Source organism: Leptonychotes weddellii, chromosome 12 (genome assembly GCF_054177405.1).
Source record: "Leptonychotes weddellii isolate Sample4059 chromosome 12, ASM5417740v2, whole genome shotgun sequence".
NCBI lineage: Eukaryota > Metazoa > Chordata > Mammalia > Carnivora > Phocidae > Leptonychotes > Leptonychotes weddellii.
In genome coordinates this window covers 83,356,734-83,370,658 of record NC_138380.1, presented here as the reverse complement: position 1 = coordinate 83,370,658, position 13,925 = coordinate 83,356,734, and the positions used below count along the sequence as shown (strand labels likewise).

Below are 13,925 nucleotides of genomic sequence, written 5' to 3'. Positions count from 1 at the left end.
TTCGGCTCAGGTCATGATCCTGGAGTCCCGGGATCGAGTCCCGCATCGGGCTCCCTGCTCGGCGGGGAGTCTGCTTCTCCCTCTGACCCTCCTCCCTCTCATGCTCTCTGTCTCTCATTCTCTCTGTCTCAAATAAATAAATAAAATCTTTAAAAAAAAAAAAAATGTTTAAAAAAAAAAAAATATCCCACGAAATCCTCCAGGCTTCTCTTCTCCTACTACTGTGACCTTGGAGGCTGCAAGTTTCAAAGAGTGAAGCTAGATGTGCAAAAAAGATGTTTTTATTGTATTAAGCCACTAAGATTGTGGGCTAATTTGTTACTGCAGCACAACCAAGTCCTTCATGACCACTAGAGATACCCAGCATTGGAAGAGAAAAATGGTAGCCTCTAAGCAATACCACAGCATCAAAGCTAACAACTGATAAGTCCATTTCAGGACAGTTTTACTGTCCCTTTAGCAGCAATCTTCAAACTGAGATATGTGAAGACTTTCCTAAGAGATACATGAATCATTTTAAAGAAATCAATTTCCAGGTTTTCAACTTCCATACATATTCTTGCCTAAAACTGATCAGCCTATGACTAAGCCTTCTTTCATAACCCTTCTCCCCACTAAGCTAAAGAAAAGTATATTCCTCACACATCTCAGATCGTACTCTCACCTTAGTTCATATTATAAAATGTATTTAAGTGTTAAAAACTTTTTTTTTTTTAGGAGGTAGACCACAATACAGATTGGTATGTGGAAAGGAGGAACACTAGCAATTTATAGACTTTATAAATCAATTTAAAGTTATAGAATTTATAACCAAAAGTCAGCAAGCCAGAGGAAAAAAATTCAATGTTCAGGACTCATTAATGGGCCATCCTGAAGTTAACTACTCAGATGATCAGAAGTGGCTGAACCAGGAACTGGTGGAGCAAATGACAGTTACTAACTACTGAAAAGGAGCGCTCACAAACCCCAGAGGCTCCTTGAACTCAATGCTGGTGGTATGGCTGTCCTCTCCGAGAAGACTAACCAAAGGTAAGTTATTTGCACAAATAAGAAAAAGGCATCCCTTCTAGAGAACTGGCAAAACAGTGCTCACTCTAGGTTGTTGATGAAACACTGTCGTAAGTACTTGAGGGAAATTATAATTTAATCACAGCAAAGAAGAAAATGTGTGTGTGCAGGGAGTGGGAGAGGATGTTGCAGTGTTAGACTGTCAACAGGATGAGCCCTCTTTTGACACAAAAAAAAGATACTGAGTCCTATTTTACAGAACACTGCAAATATTTAACTAAGAGGAATAGAAGGGAAGGGAAGGCATAGGAAGGGGCAGCCTGGAAGAAGTGTGTAGGGTGGATATGCATGTGAGAAAGAAAATGTTTTACAATTTGATTTGCTTTCAACAGCTTCCAGTGGGTAATTCTGAAGAGCAGGAGAGATGTCTAGAGAATTTAGGATGCTTTCTGTGTGAGGGTCTACGGAACCCTCCCAGAAACTGCTCTTCAAGTAGTAAAGATAAAAATTACTCTTCAAGGCTTTTAGTTTTAGGGGATGGCGAAAGGAAAACAAAGAGATGTTTCCACGTACAGAGGCAGAACTTAATGTGGCCTAGCATATGTTCATGTTACAAACTCTTTAATACTGTTAATACAGATTATCAAATTGTCCATGAGAAAGGCAGTATTTATATTGGCACCAGCAGTGTATGAAAATGGCATTTATCCTCCATCATCTTCCATAACCCTGGATATGATCTCTTGGTTTTATGGGATTTTTTTTACTTGTTTGTTGCAAATTTGACAGTTAAAAATCTGCACGGCACTGTCATTTTAATTTGCATTTAATGACTTCTGAAATTAAATTCTGAAAGTTTTTCATATTTGTTCTCGTTTCATGTCTTCTCTTATAAAGTATTCTTATAAATTCTCTTATAAATTATTTTGCCCCATATTGCTAACTCACATTTATCTTACTATTGATTTGTATGGATTCTTTATGCAGTAATAATATTAACCTTTTACCATTTATTTTTTGTGAAAGTAACTTTTCCCTATCTCTTGTTTGCTTTTTTAGTTATATTGGAATTTCACTTTCAAAAAAAATCATTTTACTGGGGTGCCGGGGTGGCTCAGTCATTAAGCGTCTGCCTTTGGCTCAGGTCATGATCCCAGGGTCTTGGGATCGAGCCCCGCATCGGGCTCCCTGCTTGGCAGGAAGCCTGCTTCTCCCTCTCCCACTCCTGCTGCTTGTGTTCCCTCTCTCGCTGTCTCTCTGTCAAATAAATAAATAAAATCTTTAAAAAAAAAAATAATTTTACTTTCCACCTCTGGTATTATTTCAAGATTCCTCAAGACTACCCATATTTCCAGTGATTTGCTAAAAGGATTCAGAGGACTCAGCATATAGTTGTATTCGTGACTAAGGTTTATTACAGTAAAATGATATATGACAGGATCAGCAAGGGAAAAAGACAGGCACAGTCTGGAAAAATCCATGCACAGGCTTCTCATGCTCTCTTCCTTCTGTGAGGAGCCACAGTTGGTGTGGGAGCCAAGCAGCTTCTTTCTCCAGAAACAAACAAAAAAAAGAGCAGCATGTCCAATGCTTCTGCTCAGGGAAGCCTATTACAAACTCAGAATCTAAGGTTTTTACAGAGGGCTATTCACAGAGACATGCTGTGTTTCCCATGTACCAAAATTCCAGACCAGAGGAAAAGCAGGTTCACCATAAATCACAAGGATTGTACAAAACACTTAGGCACCCTTATTAATTAGGAAGCAGTTCAAGTGCCAAGTTCCCAGATGTCATCCAAGGGCTAAACTTCTAAGACGGTCCTTTTAAATACAGCAGCCTAAGTCGTCTCAGTCAGTTAAGTGTCCAACTCTTGATTTCAGCTCAGGTCATGATCTCAGGTCCTGAGATTGAGCCCCACGTCAAGCTCCACACTGGCTGTGGAGCCTGCCTGAGATTCTCTCTCTCTCCCTTTGCCCCTCCCACTCTCTCTCTCAAAAAATAAATACATAAAAATTTTAAAAATTAATAATAAAGACAGCAGCCTGAGGCCTGCTATGTTAACTCTTTTCTGCACAGGTACCAAGTTCTCCCAACCCTAGATTATATAAATGCTTATGTATAGGTGGGTTTCCCATTTTAAAAGCTTTTATTTTCCTATTTAAAGATTTAAGCTATCTAAGGCTTATTTTTTTCTATTTTAATATTAATAGTTGCTTCTTAGATAAGCAATTAATATTTTTTCTTGCTTTCTGTTTTTTTTATTTTTATTTTTTTTTTAAAAGATTTTATTTATTTATTTGAGAGAGAGAGAATGAGAGAGAGCACATGAGAGGGGGGAGGGTCAGAGGGAGAAGCAGACTCCCTGCCGAGCAGGGAGTCCGATGCGGGACTCGATCCTGGGACTCCAGGATCATGACCTGAGCTGAAGGCAGTCGCTTAACCAACTGAGCCACCCAGGTGCCCACTTTCTGTTTTTTTTAAACACTTCAGGTTACCTACAAAATGTATGTATTGTTTTTATAATTGGAAAAATACAAAAATACAACTTCTAGTGAAATTAAAATTTTATTTTCTGATTTCAAAATAAAAATTTGTGTCTTGAAAACAATAGTTATACTCTCTTAGGTTTTCCTTCATATTGAAGTACTCTGTCAGCAATTTTATTCTCAATGAAAATTTTTGTGAGTTAATGCTTTAACACCTGTGTTACACCTGACTAAAGAATATTAGTCTACAGGGGCACCTGGGTGGCTCACTCAGTTAAGTGCCTTCATCTAGGGTCACGATCCCCGGTCCTGGGACCGAGCCCCCACACGAGGAGCTGCTTCTCCCTCTCCTGCTTCCCCTACTTGTGCTCACTCTCCCTCTCTCTCTCTCAAATAAATAAATAAAATCTTTAAAAATATATATTAAAAAAAAGAATATTAGTCTACAGGAAGTCATTATGTATAAAACAATTCACCTGTGTTTGACTACCACAGAAAATGCATACATGCTTAGAGTTGAAAAGAAGATGATTAACAGGGCGCCTGGGTGGCTCAGTTGGTTAAGCGACTGCCTTCAGCTCAGGTCATGATCCCACGGTCCTGGGATCGAGTTCCGCATCAGGCTCCCTGCTCTGCAGGGAGCCTGCTTCTCCCTCTCCCACTCCCCCTGCTTGTGTTCCCTCTCTCGCTGTCTCTCTGTCAAATAAATAAATAAAATCTTTAAAAAAAAAAAAAAAAAAGAAGATGATTAACAGTAAAGTTTGGCTCTCAGAGAATCCTGAGAACAAGTTGCTTTATCAATGAAAATATTATGTAGGTGATAGTTAAGTGATCCACTGTGTTCAGTATAGGCCTAATCCTATCAATGACTGAACTAATCACATCCTAGAGATACACTGACTTTTTTACTACTAGAAGTCTTTAACATGAAACAGCTAATAACAGGACCTCTATAAGAAAAACAGAGATAATCTGAAAGTTGCAGGAAATATTAAGTAAAGCTTATACTCTAAATATACATACAAACATCTCTATACATAAAAATTATTAAACACACTCCCCTGTAATATAAAGTGTTTTACATCAAAAACATATGTTTTTAATATTTACATTTATGCATTTTTAGCCTGAGAGTAAACACAAGGTTCTGGATCAGAGATCAGAGTTATTATTACTTACACCAAGAAATGTATCACTTTTCCCACACCTAATACGCCACAGGCATTGTAACAAGAGCCAGTTGGTTAGGCCGGTCCATACAGGGGTTGAACCACAGGAAAGGTCCCCAAAAGTATGAATCTGGGAATATGTATATTATAGTTGCCCAACTGCTACCTTTCCCTGAGAAAGGCAGGAAAAAAGCTAATCTTCCTAATGTAAGCAAATTCTCCTTAGAAAAGGGAAGGTCTTAGAGTTCTTACCCTTTGGAATGTAAATAAACGTCTCCCAAGGGAAGATTAACTTCACAAGGTTTACAATCTCAATCTTGAATGTCTCCCAGGCTCTGAGTTTTATAACCCTTTGACAAAAGAACAAACTTCCTGGGCATTCTCTAACAATCTAATCTCTTAACAATCTTTTAACTTCCAAATCTTGCCCTTTAACCCAGGTTCTAGTTTTCTTGGCTTACAACGCTGTGACCATGCAGAAACATGAAAATATACACTTCTTGAAAATACACAGTAAAACAAACCAAAACATTTATATTTGCAGCTCTTGTTAATATCGGACACCTCCTAAAATATTGGCTTTCACACCCTTTCTGGAGAGCCCTGGGAATTCCTCAGAGGTGCCCCAGAAGCCTCTTTTCAGAGGGCCATTTAGAGGTGCAGAGTGAGCAAGGCTCTGAAACCCCAATTCCTGCTTCAAATACAGCCTATCTGCTCTCAAAATTTGGGCGTCCAATTATGTTTTTTGAAGATGAGGCTCTACCAAAAAAAAAAAAAAATTGAAATCCATTGGGGGAAGAAAAAACAAAAAATCTTAGGCAACCTAAATAAAATAAAAATCCTGTCTTATAGAAACAGACATGGTTCCATTTACATTTGCACTTAAATTTCCTTGGCTTGGTGCTCTTACTTGCATTAATGTGAGACCTATAAAACACACACCACCACAGTTAACTGATTATTCCTGGGGCTCCCCATATAGTTCACAGGTACTCAGAAAGTTCTTGATGTTCTGTCTGTTGATGTCCTATGTATACAATGCCATTTGAAAAAAGTACCTGAACACTTCCATGAAAGCACTGCCCTATCCAGTATCCTGTTTTCTACTGCCGATCCTCCCTAAACAGTGCTGTAATTCTCTTTTGGGGGGAACCCAAACCTCTGTTGCTCACAAAAATAAGAAGTGTCCTTTTCTCTCCACAGGACTGAGACTTCAGGCAGCAGCCACCATACTCCCATATCCACCATCCCAGTTCCTCTCTTTTCTACTTCCATGTAACCCAACATAAAACTTCATCCCCCTCCCCTCACCTCTCTTCCCCTGCACTCACCACCATACAAATAAATTCAATACAAATAGATGCCTCAGACCCACCAGTTCAGGCACCCAGATTGCAATTCCCATGCTAACAAATGGGAAGATTCTAGCGACATTTATAAAAATTCAATATTAAGGTTATATGTGTTAATCTCTAAATCTAAAATAATTTGCTATATAGCACTTTCAAATTTTTACAATGTTTATTTATCTATTGCATTTTTCAAAGGGCAGACTGGGTGGCTCAGTAGGTTAAGCGTCTGCCTTCGGCTCCGGTCATGTATGATCCCAGGGTCCTGGGATGGAGTCCATGTCAGGCTCCCTGATCAGTGGGGAGTCTGCTTCTCCCTCTGCCCCTCCTCCCCACTCATGCCCTCTCTCTCTCTCTCTCTCTCAAATAAATAAATAAAAATCTTAAAAAAAAAAAAAAAGACAGACTGATTGCCAATTTATTCATCTTTACTTAGGGAAAAAAAAAATCTCCTGGGATTCAAGAAGCCTGAGTTCTGGTTGCACCTCTGTTATGTGAACTTAAGCAAGTCACTTAACTTCTCTTGGCCTATTTCTCATCTCTAAAAAGGCAAATGGCCTATTCTCAAAAGGGATCCAAGTGGAATCTGGAGTTTTCATATAATTATTAAGGATTAACTCTCCCTCAATCCTCATACATACCTGCACACCTGATGAAGGGCACTGTCATGTATAATCTATCAAAATTTTGCACTGTATTTCTTTCCTTCCCCCATTTCTTTTTTTTTTTAAGATTTTATTTATTTATTTGACAGAGAGAGACACAGCTGGAGACGGAACACAAGCAGGGGGAGTGGGAGAGGAAGAAGCAGGCTTCCTGAGGAGCAGGGAGCCCGATGCGGGGCTCGATCCCAAGACCCTGGGATCATGACCTGAGCTGAAGGCAGACGCTTAACGACTGAGCCACCCAGGCGTCCCCCCTCCCCCCTTTTCTTTTTTTTAAAGATTTTATTTATTTATTTGAGAGAGAGAAAGAGCACAAGAGGGGGGAGCGGGAGAGGGAGAAGCAGACTCCCTGCTGAGCAGGTAGCCCGATGCGGGACTCGATCCCGGGACTCCAGGATCATGACCTGAGCCGAAGGCAGTCACTTAACCAACTGAGCCACCCAGGCGCCCCCTCTCCCCCCTTTTCTAATGCAAGTTCGTATGTGTAGACATATGCACAAGACATCGCTACAAGGAAGAATATTCTAGAAGTGTAAGCCAAGTAAAAACACAATACTATATTTTAATCAATTCTGCAAATCATTTGCCAGTTATAAAAAAAAATCAACAAAGGTAATTTTGGTCCCCACCACCCTCATTTTTCTGCTCCCTTTACCCAAAAAAGTAGACTGGTTGATGGTATAAAAGGTAAGACAAGTGAGAATCGCTGAACGATAATGATGTGACCAACCCAACTGTTCATTCAATAAATATCTGAGTGCCCAATTACCAGGCATTAAGCTAAGCACCAAAGACAACGGCCAAAAGCTAAATTTTTGGCCAAGACAGAAACACACACTAAAATGGATAATCTGGGGTCCTCACCCTTTAACTGCATCACTAAGCCTTGATGGCATTATCCTGACTTGATCGATTCTACAACTGTGTCTAAAGGAGAAATTAGATGAACAGAATTCCCTCAGAATAAGTAACAGAAAGCCACTTGTGTCTCCACTCCTCAAGGAGGATGCAAGCTGAGAAGACATCACACTGCAGCTAGCCTTGTCACCCCGCAGGTCATACACACCTGCAAGGTGTATAGGCCGACAAGCCTAGGTCCCGGCCACCCGCCGGGCTGGGGTTTCAGGAGTCCTAAAGTTCTTTAAGATTGTTTCCCACGAGCTGATCTGACGAGTCAGAGTGTACTACCATTCCCACACTCTGAGGGGGTAAAGAAAGTTCTACAAAACGGTAGTAAATTTAAGCCACATCTTTTAAATAAAATCCTGGGACAGGTGTCTGGCACAGACGCGTGTTTTATTAGACATGAGGTGTCATGCTTGGATTAGCACATTTTTCTTTATAACCAAACGTCTATGAAACAGTCAAGATTTTCAGAGCTTTCGTCAAAGTGTGCTCTTTGAAAATCAGCATCTCTGCCTCGGAGCCTCCTCCCTAACCCGCTTCCATTTACCAAGAACAAGGAAGGGAGTAAAGTCCGACATTAGTTAGCACAGCCTCTCCCCCCAGTTCTGCAGAGCTTACTCTGAAATCCTTTCAGAAATGCGGCCGGGTGTACCTTTGCAAAGTGAGTTAAACTCGGAAGACGAGACAGGGTAGGCGTAAGGGACAGAGGCGAGGCGTCCGCCCAGTACGACCGCGCAGGGGCGACCTCTCGGCCCCCGGCCCGGACGCCGAGCAGGGTGACCCCGGGGCGGCCGGGGCGCGGGGCCAGGCCGGCCGCGGGGCCACCGAGCGAGGGCCCCGAGAGGCGGGAAAGGCCAAAGGGTGGGCTGCGGGGGCAGGAGACACTTCGGGAAAGCGCGGGCACTCGCCCCATGGCGCCGCCCGAGGGGGAGACTGGGGCCGGGGTCCCCTTCGCCGCCCGGACCGCGTCTCGAAGGGTACCTGACTGCGGGCGGCCGGTCCACAAACCCCTCCCGCCGCCCGGGCGGAAGAGAAGGCGGGTTCTCCGCAGAGCCACGACCCTCGCCAGCGTCGCCAGCATCGCGCGCCTCTCAGACATCCTAGGTCTGGGCGTGAGGGAAGAGCGCAGCGCACGCGCCGCCCGCCGCCACAGGGGGCGCCCGCGAGCACCTCAGGCCCCGCCCCCCGCCCACTGGGCGGGGCCCCGCCGGGCACTGTTTGCCCGGCAGTGCTTCCCGGGTCGTGTTTTCCGGGCCGCGCATTCCGGGCCGCGCATTCCGGGCCGCGCATTCCGGGCCGCGCATTCCGGCCCGCGCCGTCGTCTGGTCGGTCGGTCTCGAGCAGGCACCGCAAGACCGTAAAGGCCTTTGCTGGAGCCGAGTGTTCGGCTTTTGTCCTTTTTCTTTCTTTACTTAAATCTGCTTAATCTCGATCCAATTCAGTAACCCACTTCTACCCAGCGCCTGACGGAACCTTTGTGAGGCCGGAACCGATATGCTGTACCGCGCTGGCGGCCAGGGGACTGTTTTGGCAGAGGACCACCGAGTCTGTGAGAAGGGTTGGTCGGGACAGTTCCGGCGGGAGAACGCGGCAGTGAGGTCCTCGTCTTCGTCTCCTGATATGCACCGACAGAATTTTCGACCCCCGACTCCTCCCTACCCCGGCGCGGGTGTAGGAGGTTGGGGTAGCGGGAGCAGCTTCCGGGGTACCCCGGGCGGAGGCGGACCGCGGCCGCCCTCCCCTCGGGACGGGTACGGGAGTCCGCATCACACGCCGCCGTACGGGCCCCGGTCTAGGCCCTACGGGAGCAGCCACTCTCCGCGACACGGCGGCAGCTTCCCGGGGGGCCGATTCGGGTCTCCGTCCCCTGGCGGCTACCCTGGCTCCTACTCCAAGTCCCCCGCGGGGTCCCAGCAGCATTTCGGCTACTCCCCAGGGCAGCAGCAGACCCACCCCCAGGTAATAATAGCCAGCGTTTGCCGAGCTCTTACTGTATGGCAGGCATGGTACTAATAATAATCCCTTTACATGGATTATTTTGTCTAATCCTCTATGAGGTGAGATACTATTGTTGGCCCTGTTTTGCAGATGAGTAAACTGAGGCTGAGAGAGAAGTTAAGTAACTTACTTTAGGTGACCTTACGTAGCAGAGCTGTACTTTCTGCTTTGAGCTGGTACACTGCCATTCTTACACAGATTTCCCTAATTTCCTGACCTTTGCCAGGAACCTCGCCAGTTCGTCTGAGTAAATTATTCTCCGAGGGGTGAAAAAGCGAATGAATCCCCAGCGTAGAGCTCATCTGAGTTAAAGGGTTACAGACTGGTGCCATTTTCCTTATACTGGCACGCTTTTTTGGGCAGGGCGGGGTGGGGGGCGAAGGTGGTGGAGAGGGGAGCTTCAAACTACACTGGTTTCTGCTCCAAGTCTTCTTAAGGAAAAGTCGGTGATTTTGGAAGTTTCCCATTCCTCTCAGTGAGAGTGAACACAGGAGACCGAGGGACTATTTCTGGTGTGTCTAAGATTTCTGCGGTTTAAAACTTGAACGGTTTCCTACTTTTCGTTGTGCTAAACCAACCCCACCCCTTTAGAGTCTGGAGCTAAGTAGATAAAAATTTCATAGGATGGAAAGGTTCTTGAAATTTTGAAGCTGTAGGGTTAAAAAAAAGTTTTAATTTCCTTCCAGAAAAAAGGTGGAAATTTTGAGGAAAATTTGAAACACAATTTATTTCATCACCAGTTGTTAGTTCTGCAAAGTTATTACATTAGAAATCGAAAAGTATTTGAGCTGACAGTTGGCATGGAATTATTAATACATGAGTATGTCAAATTGGCTTAAATACTTTTACAAACAAAAACACTAGATTAAAGGAAGAATGGACTTTGCATTTGAACATGTTTGGGTTCAAAACACAACTTTTAACTAGCAATGTGATCCCCACTAGCTTTAAAAAATAAGTGCCAATTATCTCTACAAAACATTTTTTTAACTGATGATTTTTTTTCTAAAGGGTTCTCCAAGGACATCTACACCATTTGGATCAGGGCGTGGTAGAGAAAAAAGAATGTCTAATGAGTTGGAAAATTATTTCAAGCCTTCAATGCTTGAAGACCCTTGGGCTGGCCTAGAACCAGTATCTGTAGTGGATATTAACCAACAATACAGCAATACTCAAACATTCACAGGCAAAAAAGGAAGATACTTTTGTTAACATTTCTGAAATTCACCCGGAAGCTTCATGTGTCAGGAACATCTTGGACAAAACTTTTACTCATGTAATTAAGTTGAACCCTAAGATGGTGACTTTGAATAATTAGTTGAGTCTTCTTGGTATTTTTCATCATATCAAGTATTGTTGATATTAGGAAAGACATACAGTAGAATAACTTGCAATATTTAGCTCTTTGGAAGTGCCTACCACATTTTAGAAGATTTACAGTTTCCAAATATTTGAAGTTCATGGTTATATAATGGACATTTGTCTTTCAATGGTTTTCCAATGTTTTAAAATAAAACATTTTGTCTTTCTAGATATATTGTGGTTTTGTCATATTCTAAAGAAGTAGAATTATTAAAATAATGCCTGTAATCATTTGCTTAGAATTCATAGGTAAATATTTTGCATACTACTTTTGAAAATGAAATAAACCATCCTTTGAGCTGTAGACAGTTCTATATTTGTTCACAGGGAAAGAGGGTGAAGGAAGAGCACAGAAAAGAATTCTATTCATATTTATTATAACCATTGTTCTTTGTGCATATTTTATGTAATGCTTTTGTAAATTCATTGAAAATTGATTGAAAGTCACAGAAACCCACTTAAAGGGTATTTCTACTTTTTATACTCATTTAACTGGAAAGGGCAATGATAGACCTATTTCTTGCATAGATAGATTAAAGTGTTCTGTATCTGAATTTTTCAACATCTCTCAATATTATGGAGTCATTTTCTCTTGAGCCAAGGAAGATGGGTACCATCTGAAATCACTTCCTTTGTGAAGAGAACATCTCCCAACACTGTCCATCCCAGGAAAGACAGATTTGTCGTGCCTGGATCATGTTTCTGTAGTCCTGAACTAATAATTGCCCAAAGCAGTGAGGCCTAATTAGCTTGAACTATGAACCTCCCCTATAATGAGATAGGGTCCCATAATCTTCAGCCCCACTAGGCCTGCCTGGATTCGAAAAGCGGTTTTCCAAAGGGCTGCTACGTGTGTATACCTACATTAACTATTTCTCCCCAAATATTTAAACAAAACTGAGTCTTCTAACAGTCAGGCTTTTTAGATATCTTGAGATCACAACATGATGAAGATAGAGCTAGTTAAAATTCTCTTTAAACATTCCCAAAAAGAAACATCTAAAAATGAAATGGTCACACTACCTATTTGAGCCATACTCAGTTTTTATCTGTTAGGTCTCACAGAGGCAAAGAAGAAAAGGAGAAGGGAAGGAGTTTAGACTAATAGAAGCTCCACGACAGCCAGGACTGTTTCTACCAATTAAAAGCTGGATGAGTTATTTAACTTCTCTATGCCTCAATTTTTTCATATGTAAAATGAAAATAGTACCCATGTCATAGAGGTGTTGTGTTTGAGGATTAAAAGGGTTTATATGTGTGCAACTCTTAGGCCAGAGCCTGGCACATAGTAAGCACTCAATAAATGGTAGCTATTACTTTCTCATTCACCCCTGTAGAGCCTCAGCTGTTAGAATGATGTCTGGGAAATAGAAGGTGCTTAATAAATACTTGGTGAATGAATGCAGACATTCTGATTATAACTACTGTATTGCTCTGCCTTTTCTCCTGTTATAAAAGCAGTAGTAAATTAGTAATTTTCCCCAATATTTCTTTATTCTCTAACGTCTTTCCCAGATGATTTGAGGTCATGAAGTATGATGAAAATTAGAGCAAGTAGGATACTTTTGTAAACCTTTTAATGAATTTTATAGGTAAGAAATACTATCTTTAGGAAAAGGCATTTGGAAATAATTATTAAACCACCTCTTAAGAGATCACTGGGTTATTGGCAAAGATGAAAAAGGAAGTCAGAAAGGATTTTGTGCCAATGTATTCATAGCATATTTGGAAGATACACAAATTGTAACAGTTCTAATGGTTTACGCGCATCTTATTTCACTGTACTTGTAATATTAAACAACTAAATGTAAAAATTCTTTCTTGCCAAGTCACCAACATCCACTTCCTGAGCTGACCTTTTCTGACTTTCCTAAGAGAAACTTTTGTCCTCAGGAAAGGTGCATTACTGTTTGGCTCTAGTTGGTAGTGTATTCAGTTATCAAAATTCTTGCAACATTGATAATTTAGTTTGTTTCTATTATTAGTCTATCTTTGTTTAGCTGAATGAAAGAATTGATCATTCTTTAAAATGAAAATAATTGTTTTTTAGTGTTCCAAAATACACATTTTTATACCTCCATAGAAATGCTATATAACTTAGAAAAATTTTTAGTTAAATATGCATCTTAAGATGCATATTCAGGTAACTAAAGAACAGAAGTTGGGTCTTCAAACAAGGGTGTGTGCACTTCTGGGAGTCTTCAACCTTCTAAGGGAAATTCAGGCATAGAAAACTTTCCAGATCCTCAGTTCCCATATATATCCCTTTGTTAAAATTACCTATCTAAAGAACATTTCCATGTTCAGTGGATCATGCCAGTTCTCCTTTTTACTTCTGCCTTTTGATTATCACCCTCTCCCATTTTGCATAAGAAAACTATGGCAAGCTTGTATTTTATAAAAATAACCCCAACAATATTTCAGGTCCCACATAGTCTTATAGAACCTTGCACTACCCCATCAAGATGTGAAATTATATCCCTTGCCTTTCAACCTGTTCTGAACAGACCTTTCTGACTGCCCAATTTAAGAAAGTATGGTGGAAGTTTTCATTATGAGTGAAGTGTGGTCTTAGAAATGGGTTTATTGGCCCATGTGGAGATGTTCAGAATTCAGATACGTTGTCAAGTAGGAAATAGTATAATGACAGTTTTTGTTTAATGGCCTTGCCTTTTTGTTTCCTGACTTCAAAAAACCCATTTTTTCCTGTGGGTGAATCATGTGAAAGTAAAGCAGAGAGCAAGAACATAACATGAAGGTAAAGTTACCTTATTTTTAGGCAACAAACAAATAAGATTACTTGCCTCCTCTATTTTAGAATATTCAAAATTGGTACAAAAGCATGATGAGTTTTGGTGAATGCTGTCAAGCAAACTATTTTCACCATTCTCCATAACAGTGAAGAGCCTGATAAATATGTCTCAAACCTGTCTCAGCATAATTAGCATGGTTTCAAGGAGGAAGAAGTTAGAAGTTCCATGT

General features: G+C 41.6%; 2 protein-coding genes across 2 annotated transcripts in view; one reads left to right on the top strand and one right to left on the bottom strand.

Moving 5' to 3' along the window:
* SUGCT (succinyl-CoA:glutarate-CoA transferase) overlaps positions 1-8,724 on the bottom strand; it is a 641,807-nt gene extending 633,083 nt beyond the window's left edge. The window contains exon 1 of the mRNA XM_081799712.1: positions 8,565-8,724. Within this exon, the coding sequence (XP_081655838.1) occupies positions 8,565-8,682 (118 nt within the window). The 5' untranslated portion in view covers positions 8,683-8,724. The remainder of the gene's footprint in view (positions 1-8,564) is intronic.
* A 142-nt stretch (positions 8,725-8,866) lies between these two features.
* On the top strand, positions 8,867-11,114 carry MPLKIP (M-phase specific PLK1 interacting protein). Its single transcript, XM_006736517.3, has 2 exons — positions 8,867-9,542; positions 10,593-11,114. Exons 1-2 carry the CDS (start codon positions 9,078-9,080, stop codon positions 10,791-10,793), a joined length of 666 nt encoding a protein of 221 aa, XP_006736580.1. The 5' UTR covers positions 8,867-9,077; the 3' UTR covers positions 10,794-11,114.
* Positions 11,115-13,925: the final 2,811 nt, after the last annotated feature.

Bases quoted from the DNA above. Each gene is read 5' to 3' on its own strand.
- MPLKIP (XM_006736517.3), top strand. From the start codon at position 9,078: ATGCTGTACCGCGCTGGCGGCCAGGGGACTGTTTTGGCAGAGGACCAC. The intron at 9,543-10,592 runs GTAATAATAGCC...TTTTTTCTAAAG, and splicing joins AGCAGCAGACCCACCCCCAG to GGTTCTCCAAGGACATCTAC.